This window comes from Gambusia affinis, linkage group LG12, assembly GCF_019740435.1.
Source record: "Gambusia affinis linkage group LG12, SWU_Gaff_1.0, whole genome shotgun sequence".
NCBI lineage: Eukaryota > Metazoa > Chordata > Actinopteri > Cyprinodontiformes > Poeciliidae > Gambusia > Gambusia affinis.
In genome coordinates, this window is record NC_057879.1 from 22,165,913 (window position 1) to 22,190,081 (window position 24,169).

The window sequence follows — 24,169 nt, forward strand, 5'->3', positions numbered from 1 at the left end:
GATGGGCCCCAGCACCCGACCCCACTAAGGACAAAGCTGTAAGAAAATGGATGGATGGATGTTCTCCTCCATGAACAGTAGCAGCAGTTTGTGAAGCGTAGCCTCTCTGTTTCTGCCGAGCGCTCCGAGGGCCGGGAACGGCCGACAATGGCCGCCATTCTTAGCGCTTTACTGTTCAAGACGACTGTGTCAGCGGCCCCGAGGCTGGTGACGGGGTCCCGTGACCAGCACAAAACCCCGGCTGAGGCCGAGAGCTACAGCCAGCTCCAGGTTCGTTTGTGCGTCTGTCGGCGGTCCGTCTCAAACCTGGGCCAAGCTCACAGAAACGCACTAAACCACCGGGCCTGGAGTCAGAGGACCGGAGGCGACACGCCGGCCGATGGGTCATTATAAACTCACACCAGATGTGTCCTTTGAACTGGCAACATTGCTACAAGACAGGATGAAAAATACTTTTACGCAGCTCTAATGTGGAGGTTACAGTGGAAGATCCTGATTATTGGCTTACAGATTTGTGAAATAACCGATCGACCTTTGAGGCCTAATCGCAAATTTGGTCATAATGACAAAGAGAAATCGTCCATAGACCAGAACTGACACACAGTCAGATTTGGGTAGTAATTAGTTACATTTACTCTGTTACTTTTCTGTAAAAAATTGTATTAAAGGTATGTTTATTTTTACTATGCTGTTCCTTTTACTTTGACTTGAGTAATTTCATTCTGAAGTATTTCTGCTCTTACCTGAGTAAAATTTCTGGATTTTCTATCCACTGAATGAAAGACAAACATGTTTTAACCAAAAGTTCACCAGACTCACACCTGAAGTTTTTGTTAAAGTTTCATAAGTTTTTTTTATTGAAAGAAACTGATTTGGAAAAATTTTATTTTGCCTGATTTTGTTATTTTTTGTTACTTGTTATTTACATCCTTAAAATACCAACATTTCCACTTTACTTTATATTTCAGTTCGTCTGTGTGTGAAATTTTTAAATATTAGATGATTGATAATTTCATCAGTTTCTCAGTACTTTTTACGAATTACTTTTTTACTCTTAGTGATTTCTTGGACGGCTACGTTTTACTTTTACTTCAGTAAAAAATATGTCGAAGTACTTTTTCTTGAGTACAACGTTTGGGTACCCAGCCCACTTCTGCACATAATTAACAATTTATCCACTTACTACCAAGTGTTGACTAATGGTTTATTAGATTAAAATGAGTTCCAAATGATTAATCAAACCAGCTAATCCTTCTGCTGGTGTTGTAGTTTAGCCACCATCCAGAAGAGGGCGACGCTGGTCATCCATAAGTGAAGCCAGTTGACACAGAAATAAAGATGGTGGAAAAATCCCAAACCAGGAAAGAGAAACGGTCAAAATGAAGTCACATGACGGATGCAAAATATATTTTATAAATAAGTTTGTTTGTTTTTTTATTATTTCAAAAGTTAAAATACCTGAACTAAAACCTTAAATCCCAGAAGAGTTGAAAATAAAATTTTATGGATGCAGAGCAGAGACAGAAGGAGGAAGTTCAAACCATCCCTTCCATCGATCATAATGGGCGAGGATTAAGTCCCCTACTCCAACGTCTCTCTATCTGGCTTTCTGACCATACGGCCAGACAGATTTAAAGAGGAGCAGCAAAAGCAAATGAAGTGGAATAGCAGCGCTTGCCAACAACAGAGAGTCAGCCAAGACATGTTACTGTGGAATATCATCTCTATGTGGTTAGCATGACATAACTGTCATGAGACCGCCATCCAGCTATAGTCTTCAGTCAGAGGCCTCGTTGTAAGACTGACTGCTACTGGAAATCCTTCAGAGTCTAAGATGACTCTGAAAATACGTTGCTGATGTGACAACATTTAATTTCCCTTCTGGATAAGGAAATGTTTTTGCAAAAATAAAAAACGTTAGCCATTACTTTAACTATAATATTATAAATTTTTAACAGCAGTTTGATTATTTGTAGTTTTTTCTCAGGTTAAGCAGTTTACACAACTTGTGCCAGCTAGTGTTCCTAAGGTTTGAGTAGTAAAGCCGCCGGGCGGTGGCACCCAGAGCGGCCCTCTTTCTGTCCTCGCCGCACCAACACGGCACAAACACGGCACCTGTTTCACAGACACATGTACATGCAGGAGCTTCCCGGGACCAGGCTCAGGGGAGGTCAGATTCGCGTGTTTGATTTTGCCGTTGACACATCCAAGGCACTGCAATGGAACTGGCCCGCCGCAGCTGAAAATAGCTCGTAATCAATCAGCTGGCAGACACATATCTGTGCTCTTAAAACGTATAAATGTGCAATGCAGAGGAGCGGATCGATGGGTGACAGGATTCCGAAAGCGTCGATACGGACATGCTCTTTGGCATAACAAGCTCTCGCCATCGGCCTGTACTTTATTTCCTGTGCCTGTGTCCGATGGGCAGGCCAGCATTAGGCCTGCTGGAAAAAATATCTGCAGTGAGTGGAGCAAGGTCTGTGAAGGACAACGGCAGAGGTGGAACGTCTGCTTTTATATAAAATCTAAAACAGGACGGGCATCCAGCTAAGCTCGATTGCTTTTTGCGGTCTCACGATGAAACGTATTTGACTGTTGGTATGCAAAGCAATCTGTCCCTCCACCATAACCCTTCATGTGGGCCAACTTCCTCTTTAATTTACTCTGCGACTGAAAGCAGCCTTATCACGTTTATAATCTAAGACAGCATAAACAACACACATAAACGCACAATAAAGTAAAACTGTGGATTGTATGTAGAAGCAGTGCTACTGCACAAAAAAAAAAAGTAAAGCAACCAGGCTTGAACGTGCAGAACTTTGCTCTCTTCCTTTTAACCCATTTGGCAGCAGAACCCGTCTGCCAGCGTTTCCAGCGAGTGGACTTAACAACAACAGGTGTCAACGCGCATGTGTGTGAAGCTTTTACACACACAGGCCGCGCCGCTGCCAGGTAGGACAGAGAGTCTGGGCCCTGCGCGGAGAGAGCCGACTCACAGGTTAAAACCAGAAAGCGGAAGCAAGCAAGAGGCCTCGTTACTCTGACAATTTCCAGACTCCGGGTCTCAGCGTTTTCCAACAGCAGGTTTTTGGTCTGTGCGGCGTTTTTTTAATCATGATTAAGAGTGATTACCAATAAAACGCACAGAGGATCAATAGAACACCATAAATGATAATGAACAAAAGGTTCACTTTACAATCTCTGAGCAGAAACGATAAAGTTATGAGGATGATTTACTGATCATCGTCTCATTATCAGTACTGAAAAAAGTATTTTTTTAAAGCTTAAATACAAAATTTATATACTTTTTTTATAAAAGTTCTGACTTAAGTTACTGCTCTGATTGTGGTGTTCTTTCAACATTTAATGATTAAATGACAATAATTGATTCATCACGATTAATCAATTTTATGTTTGTAATTTTATTTTATTATTTTACATGTTGCAGTTTATTAATGAATAATATTCATAAAATTACACCTATTTTTATAGAAAACTTAGATAGTAGCTGTGTAAGTTTCTTGGCAACAAGGTATTAAAAACATGTAATTATTTACTATATTTAACCTAATTAATCAGTTTTGATCATAATCTGAAGTTTTCATGGGCCGATCACCTGATTAGGATTTTTAAAGTTAAAAATATTTGCAAAATTTCCACGAAACTGCAAAAACACACATCCTTACCAAGTATTTTTTGTGTAGTTTATTAGCACAGTTGAATTAAAACACAATTAACTCAAAAGTAACTAATCACCCAGATATAGAAGTTTAAATAAATAATTCCTTAATATTGATGAAGAAGTACCAGTTCCATTGCCAGATTATTTCACTAATAACATGGAGGAATTTTTGTTTCGTTATAAGTTAAATAATCTGACAATAGAATTAGGAATTTTTTCATTAATAGTAAGGAATTATTTACATAAAAAAAGCTTCTATCTCTTGCTGAAAAGTAAACTTAGTGTTGTCTTAATTCAAGTATATTAAAACATATAATATTTTATATATTATATATTATATATATCTAGTGCATATATTAAAATATATGCTATATTTAAGCTAGTGTGAAGTAATCAAAAACTCACAGCTACTATAATAAACTCAGAGTTTCTCACAGTGCATCATAAGCCTGGCGGGCCACCAGGCTTTTCTTGTGCCCCCACCTGGCTTAGCATTGTTTAGTTATTTTAGTTTTTTTTGTTGTTGTTGCCTTTTTAAGACTTTATAATTGGTGTTTAGGTATTAACATTCCAGTCCTTAAATGACACAAAACTATCAAGTGATATTTTAAAATTTCCTGTCAACTTTAAATATTTTTAACTCAAAAACATGGCGGCCGTCTGCCTTAGCGCCCCTAGTGCCCCGAACACTGGGCTTAGCATGTTTTCTGGGGGAAACTCTGAAACTTTTGCAGTCCTCTTTAAGCCAGTTAACAAGCAGTGCTTAGCAATATGTTAATCTTTGCTTCGCACACCTGGAGAAAACTCTGCTCACTCCAACACTTTCTCTCCAATCTCACTGAAATGACTTGAAGCCATAGCGAAGTGATTTAAAATTTTAGATTTGAAACACTTTTCTTCAGGAGGGGCAGGAAAACTGCACAGGTAGAAGTTTTTAAAAGTCTGGTACTGATAACTGGATCATGCCCAGTGGAAATCTATTGCCAATAGAAGAAAATATGGATAGAAATGTGGCAGAAATACAGAAAAAAATACTGTGACTATGTTTAGGCGGACTTACTAAAAACACACAGCAAGCTGCTCAGTTTATATAATCCACACTTTTGTCTTCATTCCCCTCTGTTAATGTTTGCTCATGTCACAGGACAGCTGTGTTATCAGCGCTTTAGCCTGCACTGATAATACTGATTTTACTTACAATACAGCACACTCTTCAGGATTTCAACACTCAGAAGAGCGCAGTGTTTACAGGGCTGTAAAAAGGAAGTAATAAAAGACCTGAAATGTTTACAACGCCAGGATTTTTACATGATGTCACTTTGATGCCAGCATTCAGACTTAAATACGCCGAACCTGCTCTTTTTTAAAAAAAAAAACATTTTGTTCGGTTGGTTTTATATTTATCCGGTTGCGGCACTGACTCGGAGCGGCGAAGACAAACACAGGCTGGGGATTGTTTCAGCTCCACCTTACAGATTCATGTGACTTTCCAAGCATCACCTGACTTCCACTCTCCTGTTCCACGGCAAGGAAAAGCATCGATGTGAAGTTACAAATATAAAAATATGTCAGAGAAGACCGAGATGAATGCAACAGGATTGTTAAAACACAGGCTAACAGACGTGCCTTTGGCCGAACCCTTGGAGATAGAGAGGAGCCAACCTTAAAGATAAGAGGGGACAACTTCCAACGGGCAGCGCTCCTTCAGACGGCACCTGATAAAGATGTGAAAAGCAGCTAAAAATAAATCCATCTTTTTATTGCAGCAGAATTATCTCTAGATAAATCCAACCTTTTATTTCAAGACATTTATTGCATGAGGGGGGAAAAAATATGCTGGTATTCGCAGTTCGGTAGTATTTGCGTATTTTTCTGTGGAATATACCATTAGATTATTTGTGGATTTTTTCATTTTTTTTAAATATTCAGAAGAAAATGCAGCTTGAATATCTGAGAGCAAAGCTACTTGACACGCTATCGGCACAGCAGCAAATCCAGGAGTTTCCGCTGATTGGCTGCAATCTTTATCTCCTCAGGAGCAGCGATAGAGAAACTGTAGATATTAGCTTCTGCAGTAGTGCCAAGACAGTTTACACTGTACATATTAATGAATACTAAGGTGTATATCAATTAAATTAGGAAGTTATAAGTTTTTACAAGGAGTCATAAGTATTAATGGGATTCAGATACTCGCGCCAGCTGTGATCTGTATATCTGAAACAGAAACAGGCTCACAGTATCATAAATCCTCCATCATACAGGTTATATTCCACAGACATTGTTAAGGTTGTCCCAATCCGATATTGTCAGCAATAAGTCCGATATCAGCCAAAAAATGAGTCAAATTAGCATACATCTAACATTTCCAATGTTAGCATGCCATTAGAAACACTCCGCTCCAGCATTTAGTCCCCTCCAGCATTTTTATCCAGCTGCGCTTGAATCCTGGTTAATAACAAATGGGTCAGTTGTTCTCATACATTTTGTTGTTGACTATTGTTCTCTGTTTAAGTAATATCTCTAACATTTCCCACAAAAATAAGTAATAAAAGTACGTATGATTCATGCCTATATCGCATCGTGTCAATATCGGTATCAGCCGATGCAGTATTGGCATTGTATCGCAACTAAAGCGGTTGTATCAGGATATTTCTATCAATTGTTTCATGGACCCACATGTTGTATTTATCACTAAAAAGCTCAATCTTAGCTACAGCACAGTTTTTAAAACGCCACTTGTTTACATTTTTGATAGCGGGACCAAAAATGTCAGTGAAGACTTTGTGTGACCCAACCAGGGTTCACAAACTCAAATTTAAGACTTTTTAAGACCACAATGAATTCAATTTCAGACCTATATCTACATAGAAATGTACAGACTTTGTCCTGCTAACTGGCAATAAATTTGGCATGACAAATGCAATAAAACAAGCAAGCTAGCTAGCAAAGTTAAATTAGCAGCTAGTTAGCGGTAGCCTAACCTATCTTGAGTCACAGGAATGCAATGAAGAGTTCAGAGGGCGATTCAAACTTTTGCCCAACAGAAAATATATGAGATTCAATGGTCCTGTAAAGACTAAATAAAAGACCAAGGAATAACATATTAAAAACCAGCTTGCCTTAAAAAAAAAGAATTTAAGATTTTCTTAAGGCTTTAATTTTAAATACATGAATTTAACACTTTTTAAAGACGTGCGGATCTCCTGACAACAGTGAAGGTTTTTTTTCTTATTTCTACCTCTCACTGTTATTGAGAGACTATAAGACTTAGATCACGTGTTAAACTCAAGGCCCAGGGGCCAAATCCCGCCCATTGTAGCTTTTAATGTGGCCCTCTAGATTCTTGACTAAACACCAAGTGTGCTAAAATATCAATCAATGCAGTTTTTATCTGTTTACTGCCAAATTATATCAATCAGTCCCTCCAGTTTCTTGAGAATTGTCATGGAAATTCACACAAAATCAACAAATTTCTGCACTAATACATAATTTGGAGTTTTTTTGCAGATTTTTCTCAAAAACTGTCAAAAACTTTCTTACTTGTACTTAACAGCTGCCTCAGCCTTAATTGGTGTCGGATTACTGTCCATGATCTAAACAGCGAGTAATAAGAAATTGCATTTACCGTCATAAATAAGCGCAAATATTGCAAATATTTCCAAATTAGCACCACAAACACAAAATCTTGGAGAGACTGAAAATATGTTCAATAATATTACTTAACTTTAAGAATTGATTGATATTTTAACAGTTTGTGAACTGGTTTTATCAATACATTCTGGCACATCTGGGCTTTTAAGAGCATTCATGATCTGGATTTGGTCCAAAACGAAAATGAGTTTGACAACCTGATTTAGGTAGTAGATGTTTTCTAATTTATAAACATCAAACTGCATCTCTTCTATTGTTGCTCATAGACATGTCATTTATTTGGCTAGTTCCTATTAACGTTGGTCCACTTAGATGGTATATTTACATTTTTAGTTCAAAGAAAGTTTTATTTAAAGGATTGAGTCAACTGAGGACTCTTAACATTGGATTTTCCCACAATGATTAAATGACTGAACTTTTCTCCCAGTTTCAGAGGGCAATTAAAGCCCTGCAATAAAAGATCAATTCATTTTGCACATCTTTACCACCGGGGTGTCATTGCATGTGGTTGCCACCGTAAAAAAACTGTTATTTACATGTGAACCAAGAGAGGAAGCAGAAGGAGAGTACTGTAATCGGCGAGTCGCTTTGCATGTCCAAACTTCCTTTTACAGGCAACAGAGGAGGCCCTCTGCTGTGTCCAAGGTACTGGATGAGCCTTCCAAACAATCCGGGGCACCATGGAAAGACTCACCAGTAGCTGCACCTTGCAGCTCTCAGCATTTCCCAACAGCAGTATCTAAAGCACAAACGTCCTGTGTGAAGGAAAGCCCGCTGCTCCAAGTGAAACCCCGACCCGCATTGCTTCTGAGGCTGCTGTTGAGTCAACACAATGGCTCCAACGAGGTCCAACACTGGCCACATTTCAGCGCAGGTCAGACCCAGCTTTGCATATCGCCATGGAGACATGTCAAACACGCTGTATGTATGATTTTCCAAAGGCTGACTACAATCGCGGCTCGGCTTGCCACACCCAGAGCAAACATATCTCAGCCGTGTTCACGCTATGACCCGACACCAGAACGCCGTGGCTTCCAGCTCCAAAAACACACAACCAAAACCAGACAGCCCAAACCCAGCAGGCTGAAACTGAACCTGCTTTCTGGCTCTTATAACGACGGTGCGTTTGCTGGACTCTTACTATTGTGCGCAGTCGATGAGCTGGTATTCGTTGGATCTCTCAAAGCATGCCTTCACTCCTTCGTCGTCCCACAGCTTCTTTGCGTGATCGAAGAACTCCTGCAGAAAAAAGAAAAAGAAAGAGGAAAGATTTTAAGAGAAATACTCCAGTTTATCATGCCTGTACAACATTTAAAAATCCTCAACTCTGTTTAGGTCAGCTAGTGCTCAAAGGACCAAATATGTTACAAAGGAAACTAATAACACATATTTTCAGATGACTTTTAGAAACAAAATAAAGTATATAAACAAAATTTATTTACTATGCCTTGTTTTACTGCCAGTATAATTTCTACTTCTACAGCAGTTATTTGATTTAAATGTTTAATTTTACTTGTATTTCTTCATGTAATCATTTATTATTTTTAAACTAATCTAGTTATAATTTAGTTCTATTCATTTTTTATGTAAAAAATAAACGAAGCAATTTTTCACATGAAAAATAACTGTTAATTTAAGTTAATTACATTATTTATTTAATTAAGTTATTTATTTTTTAATATAATTTATTATTTTATACTAGTTGTTTGAATTAAATGTAGATTTTAGTTTATTATACTGCTGTCTTTAAACTAATTTATCTAATTATATCAGATTCTGTTTTACTTCTATTTTATTTGTTTTTATGTACTTTGTAATTAACTTAACTTGTACTAGTTGTCTGAATTAAATGTCAATTTTAGTTTCTAGTACTTCTATGGCAGTCCTTTGATTTAAATGTATGAATTTACTAGTATTTGTTTGTTAAATCATTTATTGTTTTTTTTAAACCTAACTTTTTTAATTATATTGGACTCTTGAGGCAGATTTCAGTTGTTTTTTTTTTACTTCTTAATCAAGTTATTTAATTTTTTAAGATTTTATTTTATACTAGTAGTTTGAATTAAATGTAGATTTCAGCTTGTTTTTCATTTTATTGTATACCAACTGCTCAAATAAAGCGTGCATTTTACATTTTCTCTTTCTTACCTTTATTTGTGTACTTTTATAATTTTTTAATTAAATCTTTTTACTCCAGTTTTTCAAATTAAATGTAGATTTTAGTTTTGTTATTTACTTTCTACCTGTTGTTCATATATTGTCTTGTATTTGTGAGTTCATTTACACCTTTTCTGACACCAACACAATTGTTTCCAGCAGAACTTTAGTTATTTATTTTTTTGTATTTCATGTTCCCCTTGTCTATTTCACTATTTTGTTATTGTACAGTGTCGTCCTTGTTAAATATGAAAAGTGCTCTAAAAATAAAGACAGTTTGGTGAGTCAAAAACTACAATTAGGATATTTAGTTTCATTTTTGTCCCCCAATAAAACTGCAAATACAAAATGAATTTGATATTTATGTAAACAGAAGCGCAGCTACATCAGTAAACATGCATGTGTTGCTCACAGCAGGTCCTTACAGCACAAAATGTTCCTAAGTCAGTTCATGGCGGTCGCTCAAGTTTTTCCAGGTACATTTTTCACGGGAGGCTTTGCACACACCGGCCGACGTTTTGCACCCTGCAGCCTTTTAAAGCCGACGATACAAACATGTTGTCATGAATAATATTCAGTCTTATTCTCTGTGTCATTTTGTCTCGCTGACGCGTCATTATCTGTCATACTTCATCATCAACCGGCCCAAATGGCAAGAATAAGGTTCAAGTTTTAGAAAATAAATTACCGTATTTTTTGGACTATTAGCCACTACTTTTTTCCCACGCTTTGAAACATGCGGCTTGTAGCCCCGTGCGACTTTTCTGTGGATTTTCCTTCAACCACCAGGGGGCTCCTTAGCAGAACCAATCATTGGAAGTCAAAATTGGAAATCAAAGAAGAAAGTGCTAATTTTCATTTAGAACTAGCACATGCTAGCAGCAGGCACCACGGAGAAATGTTTTCAAACTTATGTGATGCAGTTTTTAAGTTGAGGGCCATCGATCTGGCAATTCAGGAGGGAAATGGAGCCACTGCATGTCAGCTCGGCGTGAACGAAACCGTGGTTCGGCGTTGGAGATGTAGGGCTGCGTCCTGAATAAATCCAGCAGGTTTATTAGGACGCTGCCCTCTGCTGGGTCCTTATGGAAAACCGAGAGCGGTGGAGATACTAGCGGTTTATAGCCCGGTGCGGCTTATAAATGTACGTTTCCAGTTGTTTTTTTATTTTAATTTGTAGGTGCGGCTTGTACTATGGTGCTTTTTGTAGTCTGGAAAATATGGTAATTAAATCAAATCATATGACTGATTTGGCCATTTCTATTCATATTTACCTATTGAATATTTTTTTAAATACCAAACTCACATAGATAAACGGATGTGTGATGGTTTCAGATTATTTGTGGGTATGAAAAGGAAAGATGCTAAGGAAGACAACGACAATGAGTGGCTACAAAAGTGGTGAACAAACAGGTGAAGGGCCTGATTGATCCGGAGTCCCTGCAGGCAGCGGCACTAATATGCAGCTTTATTGGCAACATCGCAGGGATGCGTTGCCAGTTCTGACCAACGTCCATCATCTATACCACAGGATGGCACATGTTCTAGAGCAGGGGTGTTCAAAGTGCGGCCCTGGGGCCATTTGTGGCCCTTTCATGAATTCTGAGTGGCTCCTGACTGCAATTCAAGATAAACGTGACCTTCCAACATCTTTTGTAAAAAAAACATTTAATAATGGTAAATGTATATCTTTTTTAACTGAAAACATTAAGTACAACACAAAGTTGTTTTTTTATTTAGTTACCCTTTTTTATCTCATAAGAACATCCAGAGAGTTTTGGTTTTTTACTCAAAAACAGACAAGCATGCCATTTGGCTACAAAACAAAAAGATAAATTTGTAGAAGAAAATTAATATTTTTGTTACTGGGAATAAACTAAAATGGAAAATAATCAGACCAACTTATTGTGCAGGTAAAACAAAAATAATTTACAATATTTGGGGGTTTTTAATTGGGGGGAAAAAACACAATGTTGGCCCCTGAATATGTTCAATTTGGGGATTTTGTCCCTTCATGTAAAAGTTTGACTTCAACATAAAGGCTGAACTAAGTATGTTCGTTTAAGTCCATCAACAAAAATCAACCATGGATCATGGAGCAGGAAAAGCTGCACCCAGTGAGCAACAACCTTTCTCCAAAGTTCAATAGGAGAGTGTTTTTCTGTTCCAAAGACATCTACAGAAAAATAAGCATTACAAAAGGTTAAACTATAGTAATAAGATGTCAGAGTGCCCCTCCTACACAAATGGGATCCAAACTTTGTTACAAAGTCAAAACTGTCAAGTCAAAATTTCTAAATCTAAAATCAAGCAAATAAACTAGTCATTTTTTTGCAGGAAATGGATCTTATTCATTATAGGTCCAAAACCTAAAAGGTATTTTTCATGTTTGTTATATTCAAAGACAAGCATCATCTAGTTCGCAAATAATTTTGAGTTTGATCGAACAAATTTGTTTTCAGTTACAAGAACAAGATTTGGGTCACTTTCTTTCAAAACTATATTTAGCAAAGTTTAATAAATTAAATGAAAGCTGATTTGGGTGCAGCAAAATCAGATATTCAGTGAAAGTTTCTGGATGATGTTGCGACAGACTGGCGACCTGTCCAGGGTGAACCCCGCCTCTCGCCCGGAACGTTAGCTGGGGATTGGCACCAGCAACCCTCCCGACCCCATTAGGGACGAAGGGTGTTCAGAAAATGGATGGATGGATGGAGTTTCTGGATGAACGTGGTTCTACTTATCATAAACGCTTGGTTATGTAAGAACACAAATACTTTGTGCTGTACTTCACATTTACCTTAATTTTACCCTGATAACAAATAAAAAGTCTCCATCTGCTTAAACCACCTGTACTGGATGGGCTAAATTTTCATCATTCTTGAATTGCAGTTGGGGGCCGCACAAGATAAATCCAAGGGCCATTTATTCCTTTATCACAGTACTTACTTTGAACGTAAACCAGACGCAGGAAATGTTAGGTGAAGAGCAAAATGTCAAGCGTCTACATTCAAGGTGCACAAGCTTTGAACTTGAAGCTTGGGACGCATTTCTGATGCGTGTAACGCTTTTGGTGTGAGCGCACGATTAGTGAGAGCTAGTTTTAAGCTTGTGGCTTGTTTGTTGTTGTCACAGCAACTCCATAGCAACTGCCTGCCAAGATGGCTGTCAGTTACAAAGTTCACAGAAGTGTGACATCACATGAGAACTATTACAAAGTATAGTAGTACAAAATAATCGTAATAAAACTCTAAGTCCATTTCGTCCAGCCCTGGTTCAGATGGAAGAAAGCCTGGAGATTCAAACGTTTCTGATGCTTAATGTCATTTAAAATATACATACAGTGACCTATTCTTGACATTAAGAAGGCATCTATCAGAATGATGCCTTCTCCAGCTCACTTCCTGTTCCTGGACAAAGAGGAGCATTATGGGGAAGGGGAAGGGGAGGGGGTGGTCTCATCCCATCCATGACTCTAAGACATTTCCCAGGACTCTCTGCTTGCCCTGTGCAGGGACCATTGGGCGCTCAGCCTTTACCGGCTCCTGTGAACATGTCTTTCAGACTGGATGGGCTCCTCCTCTACCCTGGCACCGCCACATGACTCTCTGCACTCAGCACTGGCTCTACGCTCCTACAGGGGAGGGGGAGTAGCCGCGAACCAGAGAGAGGAGCGGAGAGGAGCAGCTTGATAAATGATCACATGCTCCGGGAGATCTCCTCTCGGCGGATCCGGTGATTAAGTTCAACGTGGAGAAACTCCACTGATCTCGTACAGAGTCGCACAATAAGCTCAAGTAACCCTCACTCTCAGGGTGTGAAGAGTGTGAAGCTGGGTTTTCTGCACTCAGTCAGTCTTCAAACCACTTCTACTAATATTAGCTAAACTTGAGATTAGGATTTTTTTTTTCTTACAGGGGCTCAAAGGCCTAGGATGTTTTGGGCTTGATGGAGTGAGGATGAGGAGGGTGGGGGGGTGATCCTTAGGGCTCTTTTCCTCAGAAGCGTGTGACACTGGGCTTTTCAATAAATGCAGTGTGTGCTGCAGTGCCCTACAGAGGAACTGATAACACAGAAAGAGACCAGGAGGGAATTTGCTGCTATAACCCAAGTTTTTTTGTTTCTTTAACTGTTTCACATCTTCCCAATCTGCCTCCATTCCACGGGAGCAGACTCTCTGCACAGACTGAGTTTACTCAAGTACAGTCCGTGATATAATGTCAACTGAATCATATAGGTCAGGGCTGAGACAGGACAAAATGGCCTACATCTCATTTGACTTATCAAAACAGTCCGAAGGGGAACTTCTCCTACAGGGGAAATCGAGCATTCCTTCGCCTTACTTTCTGCATTCAGCAAAAGTCAACGCCTTTTTTCAAAAAATGACTTAAGCTCGCCACCGTTTACTGGACTTAAAAAGCAGAGGTGCACAAATACAACCCAGCACTGCAAAAACACAAACTCTTACCAAGTGTGTTTGGTCTAGTTTCTAATGCAAATATCTTTGTATACTGGAAATAACACAAAACTTCCTTAATATTGATTGAAAAAGTACTAGTCCTATTGGCAGATTATTTCACTTACAAGATGGGAAAATGTCTTATCATAGGTGAAATTATCTGGCAATCAATATTAAGAAACTACTGACTTAAAACAAGCTTTCATTTCTTGCTTAAAAGTTTTTTGTAATTTTGTTTTGTCTTATTTCAAGTTTACTAAGATATTTGAACTAGAATCTAGACCAAAAACACCTGGTAAGATTTTAGGATTTTGCAGTGACGTTAAGTACAAGTCAAGACAAAACATTTTTTACACTACGTTCAATAAAGTAAATCAAACCGAACCAAATACAAGCCAGGGATATAACATTTTGTGCCCTTATATTAACAGCATAAATATAATAGCTGTATATTAGCTGGTTTACAGATAGATGCTATCTGTAAACCAGCTTGGTAAATGTAGTTTCAAGACAGTATTGTCTTTATAGGAAAGATGTGGGACACTCCTTTAGTTTGCATACTATAATTATCAACGTTTTTCTATAAACAGAAATATTTCCAAACATCCAAATTTGTCTTTCTGGCAAGCAAGGAAGAAGCTTAACAGCATTATTTTTGAATGTACAACTAAATAAAATCCAGCACTTTTCTGTAATCTCAGTAAACAAACTTTAAAATAATGACAAATGTTATTAAAGCCTTGGTATACACACCTACAAATTCAGGAACCTTTTTTATTATTGCTTAAATTTACTTCCCCCAGACGGTCACATGCTGCCAGCAACTGGGTCACAGTTTTCGAAACACCTTGCCAAAGAAATGTTGTGGATTTGTAATATCGCGAGATTTCATGTAACAAGATTTTGTAGTAGCCTAGTTGAACGGTAGATCTGTGTCAGATCATGATCATTGTATGCAAAAAGACCTTAATTTCCTGGGCTATCATACAAGGAGAGCCAGGACTGTAAAAGGGTTTTTTATCTTATAATATGAGGGTTTTAAATACATGCCAAGTGTTCAACAAGAGAGATAAAACTTCCTGGACACAAAAATAATGATGCTTACCAACAATCCAACAATCTTGACTCAACTTTTAGGAAGAAAATATACTCTGAGGCTAATCGTGGCTCTAGTAGTTACTTAGATTAGCAGTTTTTGAACCATTTTCTGCTATAGAGCCACACCTGTTTTAAACAGAAACATTAGTGCTAGTCAACAAGTGTGAAAGAGGAAAACACCACAGTGCAAATCAAGAGGCCAAGGCTCATTTGAATTTGCTTCAGTTCATTTGAAAGACACTGTCGAGTGGCTAATGTTGCTACAGCAGAGGCATTTGTTTCCATTTGCATAGACGACCGTTTGCATCCGTGCTTTCTGTTTCGGCTTTAAAGATAGAAGAAACGGAAAACTTAAGGTCCTCAGGTAGCACCAAACCTTTAACTTCAACACTTCAAAACTGTGAAATAAACGCAGCTTTTTTTTCTGCTTTTTCTGCGATTAAACAAGCAAAATGTCAAAAAAGAATTAAATGACATTTTGGGTTATTTTAAAAGCCAACATCCAAAATATAATAAAAAAACTTTTAAGAGTATGAACGGGAGTTATCCGACATGGGACATTTTGTACCCGCTATGACAACTCATGACTACAGCAGAATATAAGTAGGCTACAGAAAATGTTTCTGGTATTAAGCAAGACCAACATTTTAAAAGTGACAGTTTTAAGACCGTTAAAGTTTTTGGTTTTTTTTTCCCCACCAGGGGGTCTTTTTGCGGGCTCTAGTGTCCCTTATATAACAAGAGGCTGACGGGAAAGGAGGAGAGAAAGGGGGGAAGACATGCGGCAAATGTCGGCAGGTCCGGGAATCGAACCCGCGACCGCCGCGTCGAGGACTAAAGGCCTCCAAACGTGGGTCGCGCTATCCCCTACGCCACCACAGCACGCCCCCAAGACAGTTAAAGTTTAACGTCATAGGCGGCGCCTGGCGTAGCAGTAAAGCAAGCGGCCTCGGGTTTGACTCCTGACCTCATGACCTTTGGTGCATGGTTTCCCCCTTCCCTTTCACTGCCCCTTTCCTGCCTGAAACACTAAATAAATGGCCACTAGAAAATATAACAAAAATAATGTTATTCGTTAGGTTGTTTAAAGTTTAAAGAGAAGTCAAGTTGCATCAGAATACCCAAACATAAAAAAGTCATTATTTAAAAACAACTAAAATGTTGCATCAAATTAGGGATGAAACGATTAATCATATTAACGAATCGATTATTGGAATAATTGTCAACTAATTTAGTAATCAATTAATTAACTGGAGTATATAAACTCAAAAATGGCATACTGATGAAGGACCAACACTCAGAGTAGTAATTAAGCCAATATTAAACAAAAATATTTACATTTGCATGTAAGATTTCTTTTTAAAAAGCGTATTCACCTGGTTCACATAAAAAAACTCCTATTAGTAACTTTAGCAATACAATTAATAATCAGTAATCCAAAATATAATCGACAGATCAGCCCAGCACTGTATTGATGTTACGTTTTAGAAGTATTGTTACATTTTTGTTACATTTTTGTTACATTTTTGTTACATTTTTGTTGCGGCATTCGCTAAACGAACACAGAGTAGCAATGTGCTCCCATCCCCCACCTGTTGCTGCGCACTGCCGGCTCCTCCTACACTTTACACCTGCTTACAATAAAAACAAAGATGAAACTAAAGGAGAACCACCACTGCTTTTATTGGGGTGACACTTTTAAAACTGGGGCAGGTTTATTAATGGAAAATTGAATTTTGATCATTTAAAACAATTATTTATTGAGTTTGGAAAAATAATACCTTTATTGCTTTCAAAGAATGAGAAGTTATCTTGAAACTTGAACATTTCTACCTACAATAAAGTGTAAGAAAGTATTTATCCAAATGTATCATATATTGAAATACAGACAAACAAAAACAATATGTAAATGTTTTTTAACACGATCTTAAATAAATCATAAATATATATAACATAAATATATAGGTATATAATATGAAAATGTAAATGAATAATTGTCACATCTAATAACAAAAAGCACCAAGCTATTTTGAGCAACCAATTTTTCCATATATTCCATTTAATTTCCCTTTGGGATTAATAAAGTTTTTTTTTATTTGGATTTGAATATCTTACTGAAAGATCACATATATATGTACGTAGGTTCATGTATAATCATTTGTAGCTGACAAATTTCTCCACATTTAAATCCAAAGTAGCAAATTCTGCACATTATTATTTCAGAGTCCAGAGTGTTTCCACACAGAAAAACTGGCTCAACCTTTCTGTTCAACTAAATGCTGTGGGTGAGGGCCGCTTCGCCCTATTGCAGTTTTAGTAAATTGTGGCGCATTTTGTACCAACCAGGGGTAAATTTATATCCGAGAGGGCGACGTTTCGCTGATCCTTATATCCTCTATATGGGGGCTCAACGTGCACCAGCCAGGAGTTATCACAAAGTAAGGTCATACTTGCAAATGAGAATATATAAAAATAAAGGTTTTTTGCCGATTAGTCTGTTCTTTGGATTGGATGGTGCTATAAATACCTTCAGAACCATTTCTAAAACCAGAATTGGCAAGTTACAAAGAGGGATGTGAAATAAGTAACCAAGTAAATAACCCATCTAATGTCAAACAAACTGAAGTTATAAAAATAATACAAATAGAACCAAACAAATAGCAATGAGTGGGTCCTAAATAATGGTTATGAACCGGCAGCGGGGCGAACAAACCTGCTCATAAAACCAATCACAACGTTCGCTTCCAACACAAAATCCAATTCAATTTTAACCACAAGTGTTCCTTAAAATATTTTTGTTTTGCTACTTTTTTCACTTTTTGCAATAAAATTTTTTTTTTAAAACAAATATTTTGAAACTGTGAATAGTGTAATGCATTTTTGGAAACTAGTTGGATGGATGGTAGGAGTGGGCAGAAAAACAAAATATTTTTTGTACTAAATTCAATTTACAATATCTTTTTTGTCTTAAAAAATACAAATTACAGAAAATATCTTAAAAAACTAAAAATAATTTCTTCTGAGTCAACTTGAATTCAAAGTCAGAAAAAAAGAACCTGTGAAGCATATTTTTAAAGCAAGATGGCAGTTCTTGGGTTTCCAAAGTGGGGCATTGGGAAAAAAATCCAGATTTTCCAAAAATTAAATACTCAAAAACAGAAAAATCAATTAATTGACCAAATTGGTTTACCACCAAGGCATAATGGATCCAGTTGGGTGATCCTGCCTCCATTATGACACAAATTCATACTTCAAGCTATTCTCCTTTAAACATGAAGGAAATGTAAAAATGATCAAATCTTAAGACAATAAATATCTAATTAGAATGAGATACAACTGATCACACTAACATTGATCAACCATTTCAATCCAATTCACAAAATTGTAACTCCATTGCGTATCTAAAAAGCAAACTGCAGCAAACTGCATTTCCTACTTTCTATATTTATCATAAGAGTACATTTAGTTCTAACTACTTGGCTGTTTGGCAAAAAGACAAATTTCATTTCAGTGACACCCAAGTTATTGTCTTCTTCTCTTTCTTATCACAAAACATGACATCACCCGTGCAGTATTTTCCCACCAAGACGCGCTTCCACGTTTCAAAACGGCGCCACCAGATGAAAGCCCCGGCTCTCCGATTGGCCGGGCCGGGACACCGGATATCATGCCTGGTGGCGCTGCGCGACAATGTGGTGGCGACACTGACGGCACAAGTGAAGCCAGAGACTGATGACAAGTTCAGGCGCTTCAAACAGAGACATGTTGTTCGCTTTTGGGACGGGAACCCAACGCCGCCTCTCCTGCGGCCCCGGGGCCCCTCACACAACCTGACACCCAACTGGTTTGTAAGACGCAACGTTAAATAAAGCTGCTTGAAGGGGAAACGTTGTGGTTAACGTGTGAGGAAGGTACGACTTTAAAATACCATTTAAAATAAAAATAACTGCAGGACATGGAGTAAGTAACACAGCAACAGGTGGGGGAGGGAGAGCACAGCACTTACTATATGCAATATACATCTAGTTTCTAGGTGGGTTCGAAATATCGATAATAGATACTAAGTTGGTATAAGAGTCTGATCAACACTAAGGCTGGACGATATGGCTGAAAAATGTATCACAATATAAGCATCTCATATACAATTATCTATAATTATTGCTTAGTTTTTTGTTTTAAATATCTAAAATAGCACCAAACTGGTGGCACAGTCCTATTTTACCAACAGTTTTCACTCAATGCCGGGGGGTGGAGGGTGTCCTGCCCCAAGTGGAGGAGTTCAAATATCTCGGGATCTTGTTCATAAATGGGGGAAGAAAGGAGCAGGAGATCGACAGGCGGATTGGCGCAACGTCTGCCGTCAAGTGGGCGCTGTACAGGTCCGTCGTGGTGAAGAGAGAGCTGAGCCAAAAAGCGAAGCTCTCGATTTACCGGTCGATCAACGTTCCCACCCTCATCTATGGTCATGAGCTTTGGGTCATGACCGAAAGAACGAGATCGCGGATACAAGCAGCCGAAATGGGTTTTCTCCGTAGGGTGGCTGGGCTCTCCCTTAGAGATCAAGTCAGATGATATATCATACTTAAATAATAAGTATTGGTTTCAGTATTGGCAATACTGGCCCCGTATTTACTTGGTTTTGGACTGATACTAAAATATGTAGTATGTCAGTTTTAATCATTTGAAATGCATCAGAAAATAATTTAATTACAAGATAATCTCCATTTTTGAATCAAAGCAGATGTTGCTAGCCTTCATCTGATTTTTAAAAAAATTAAAGAATAGCAAAACATAAAATAAAAATGCTTGCCCCTTCCAGGTTTTTAATTGTAATTGCAGTCCTTATCAAATCAAGAAATACCTGTCAGAGAAAACACATTTTTCTATTTCAGTAGCCTCTCTCAGGCCTGCATGTGGAATCGAGAAATCACTAAAAAAAATCCATCTGACAAAACAAAGTAGGCTGAAGGATCCAAAAAATGTTCAATAATAATAAGATCTAAGATATAAGATCAGTCTTTGACATCTGTCAGTCTGGAAACAGTTATGAAGCCACGGAGATGCACAGAGCAGTAAGGAACCTTCTCAGGTGCAGCCAATCTACCAAATTTACTCCAAAAGCGAGACGAAGCCTCATTCAGAAGGTCACAAAAGAACCCAGAACAACATCTGACGCACTAAAGCACCAACATGCATCAGTACAGGTCAGAGTTCATGACTCAACGACATGGAGACCGGGCAAAATGGCATCAGTGAGAGACTTTCAAGGTTAAAACTAGCGCCGACCAAAAAGAGAAAATAAAGGTCCGTCACACTTATAGGAAAAAAACATAACAATATTCTGCGAATGGTGCAGATAAAAGAAAACTATTTGAAATGTATGCATCCTGTTAAGACTAACATAAAAATATCTAGTATGAATGTCTGCAGCTGCTTCGCTGTTTCAGAACCTGGAAGACTTGAAGTCTATGAATTAAACTACCTGTGAGAAAATCCTAAAGGAAAATGTCCAACTGTCAGGTTAAGAGGAGTTTAAACCAAAAAAACGGAGTGGTCTAGTCCAAGTCCAATCAAGGCCATTCAAAGCCATTCTTACTAAAAGAGTTCCAGTATGACTGCGTCAAAACAAAAACTCACCAGCAGTTTTAGCAAACTTTGTCATTTGAATAACTTTACTTCCCTGTGAAATTATTTATTTTTTTGCATTTACTCAGTTCATCCACTCTGATACACAAAAGAAAAAAAGGAAGGGTGCAGATACTTTTCACAGAAACACACAATCGCAGTTTTCTGGCCAATCACAGTTTACCCATCTTTAAAAGGCCTGACCTGCCGATTTTGATTTTGACTGATGCCAATTTATTTATTTTTTTTATCTGAAATATTGTTAAATGTAGCAAGAAAGTTGCTGAGTTGGCAAAAGTGAGCTGATTATTAACAGACATGACTGGGTGGGCCGGTCTTCTTCACAGGAGAGCAGAAGAGGACAGTGTCTGATTTTTAGACCTTTGCTGAGGTAAATAAGATTGGTGGATAGGATCGACTTCATATGTAAGTATCAGCCAATCACTGATTTCCCAAAATTAAGAAAATCGGCCTCCTGATAAATCGATGCATCCTAATTTTTACCAATCAGAGCTGAGCCAATTCAAACCTCTAATCCCTAACTAATAAAGACTTGTTTTATTTCTGCTAAAAGGCACCTAAAAAAGTGTGCATAATTTAAATATAACTGATTTGTAGCAATATAATTAGGAAAAAATATATTAAATTCCTTCTGAATTTTGCCAAAGGTTGGAAAATAATTAATTGTTAGTAGTTTATTCCCAGTAACCAAAATAATAATAATAATATTATAATAACTCTCCTCTCTTTTTTTGCCAAATGTCATATAAGTCTGTTTTTGAGTAAAAAAACTCGCTATGTGTTTTTATCAGATAAAAAAAATGAGTAACCAAAGAATAATTATGTGTGTTTTCCTGAACATTTTCAGTTTAAGAAGACATAATTTAAAAAATTACAAAAGGTGTTGGAAGGCCATCTTTGTGCCAGTCTTGATTTGTCACACAAAATTCAACCGAGGGCCAGAAATGGCCCCCGGGCCACACATTGGACACCCCTACACTAAATCTTGCTTAAATGTTACTTATAAGTCTTTTTTTTGTCATATTTAAAGTGAATTAAGATATTTTCACTACTATCTAGAACAAAAATACTTGGTGAGATTTTGTGCTTGTGAACTATCGAGCCGGTTCTCCGAAGTGCAGACCAACAGCCGGACTACAGATTAACCGTTCACACTTCCGTTCGGTTACAGTAAAAATCTAACTATAGCTCTTTATCAATTCGTCATTCCTGTTCTGTGGCACTGCGTGGCCAGTGTCAAACAAGGAACACTTTCAGAATTATGTAAAACATTACCTACATTTCCAACACATGACCTCGTGCTATTGAATGGCTGATCACACACACAGAAGAATCCCGTGTGCATTCAAATCCACACAGTTAACAGGGAACCGAGCCGCCCGACAGGTTCCCGTTTTCATCCGCTTTAAGGCAAACGGCCGCGGCTTCTTTGGAAATGTGTGAAGGGATGAAGGAAGCAGCAAAATTTGCAGCTAAAAGCGCCATGAGTGTTATCTCCCGCATCGCCGCTGTCCGACATACCTCGCCGCTGAAACACCAAACCCATTATATCACATGCCATCTAACGCCCACGTAAGCACGCGTTGGGGGGGAGGGAGATTAAAAACACACGCATACTCAGCACACAAGCAAAAACACATTCATAGGAAGTTTTAAAAAGAGAAGGCACTTACCTGTGGATAGTCAAAGTCTGAGAGTGGTGCTATGCTTTTGATGTATTCGATCCTAAACTGGTTCTCTGGGTTGGCTATTGGGACTGGGGGTATTAAAGTGCTCATCGCAGACACTATAGTCTATAAACCAGAAATGGGAGACAAAAAAAACAGAAAAGGCACTAAGCAGGATGAATACAGGAGGAGGAGGAGAGGGGGGATGCTAAAAAGCCGGTATAATAATCAGTAAAATGGGATGCAACAACAAACACTCAGCGGAAAACTCACCACTATGGCATCCTTCACGTTTTTCCGAATGTCCTGTATTTTCTGTTTCTTTTCTCTGCGTAGAGACAAGACACACTGATGAGGAAGTGAAGACCAAAAAAATTAAATAAATAAATAAATAAATAAAACACACACAGAGGAATCCCACACACTTTTCATAAAGGCTTCAGACGTTCACAGACTGAAATTCAGTTTATCATTTTGATTTAAATGTAAAAGCTAAATGTAGCTAAGAAATTTATCCAAATGGTTTTAGGAAGGAAGGAAGGAAGGAAGGAAGGAAGGAAGAAAGGAAGGAAGGAAGGAAGGAAGGAAGGAAGGAAGGCAGAGAGGGAGGGAGGGAGGAAGGAAAGAAGGAAGGAAGGAAGGAAGGAAAGACCTGGTTATCTTCAAGGAAGGAAAGATACAATTAAAATTTAAAAAAGTTAGACAATTAACAAAAGAAAGATGAAAGAAAGTAAGGATAAAGAAGGAAGGAAGCACAGAAGGACACCAGAAAGGATTAAATTAAGGAAAGACACAAGGAACAAAGGAAGTGAGGACACAAGGAAGGAAAAATATGTGAGGAAAGATGAAAATTACAGTTTGGAAGCAAAGACACATGGAAGAAAGAGAAGCAGAAGGAAACACCACAGGATGGAAGGTTTATGGACAGAACATTTCCTCTAAAATCAGGAAATGGTTTTAGAGGATGGTTTTCAGTCTTATTATTCTGCGCTTCATTCAAAATCATGGTAAAAATGGCCAACAATGTTCCTCTTTTAGCCCAAAACTACACAAGTCAGGCATGTGCTGCTCCTAAAAATGAAACTGGGCTCTATCAGCAGCTTAAAAACACAAAAACTGTTATAAATTTGTTGTTATTATACGTTCCAGTAAAAGAAAGACAAATAAATCATACAATCCACAATCAGAAATGTCTATCTGAGAGTCTGTTTTTGGTTAAAATTGCTTTGTCAAGCCGCGTACAAACACAAACCATTCATTAAAGTTTAACTCAAAGTTCACTTCCTTGTACGTCTCGGAATAAAATTTACATGTATATTACATGATTAGAGCTTATACCGGAAGTAACTTCACTTCCATGACCTGTTGAATCAATGGATTATAATGTATAAAACTAAAAGAATGACCAGCTTGAATAATCACTGAAGAGTGATTTGATCCTAATCCAATCCTAACATTGTATAAAGATGGCTTAAGTGATCAAATGAAAAATCTGTAGAATGTGTCCATTTTCTTATCCGATTAATCGTCAGAATAATCGATTACTAAAACAATCATTAGCTACAGCAATAGTATGTAAACATATGGCATATTAATGTTTTATCCATTCTGTAGCTGACATTAGCATGCATTATTTACAGAAACAAACATTAGAGATTGTGTCGTTACGAATGCGTAAAATAAGAAAATAGCTACATTTGTAAGCAGACTTGCAGGTCTGTACACTTTTAGCCGTCCCTGTGAAAAACAATCTGTTTTAAAGGGCTTTAAAAATGCTAATGTTCTTATTCTTGCACACAAATCAGA

The 24,169-nt window shown here is 37.8% G+C and overlaps 1 protein-coding gene across 2 annotated transcripts in view; it reads right to left on the reverse strand.

Annotated features, from left to right (window-relative positions):
• LOC122840936 (guanine nucleotide-binding protein G(olf) subunit alpha) overlaps window positions 1–24,169 on the reverse strand; it is a 73,389-nt gene that overhangs the window by 25,245 nt on the left and 23,975 nt on the right. For both annotated transcript variants that reach the window (XM_044133737.1, XM_044133738.1), the window contains exons 3-5: window positions 22,637–22,691; window positions 22,370–22,489; window positions 8,478–8,575 (exon numbers count right to left, since the gene is read on the reverse strand). In XM_044133737.1, the coding sequence (XP_043989672.1) occupies window positions 8,478–8,575; window positions 22,370–22,489; window positions 22,637–22,691 (273 nt within the window). The remainder of the gene's footprint in view (window positions 1–8,477; window positions 8,576–22,369; window positions 22,490–22,636; window positions 22,692–24,169) is intronic.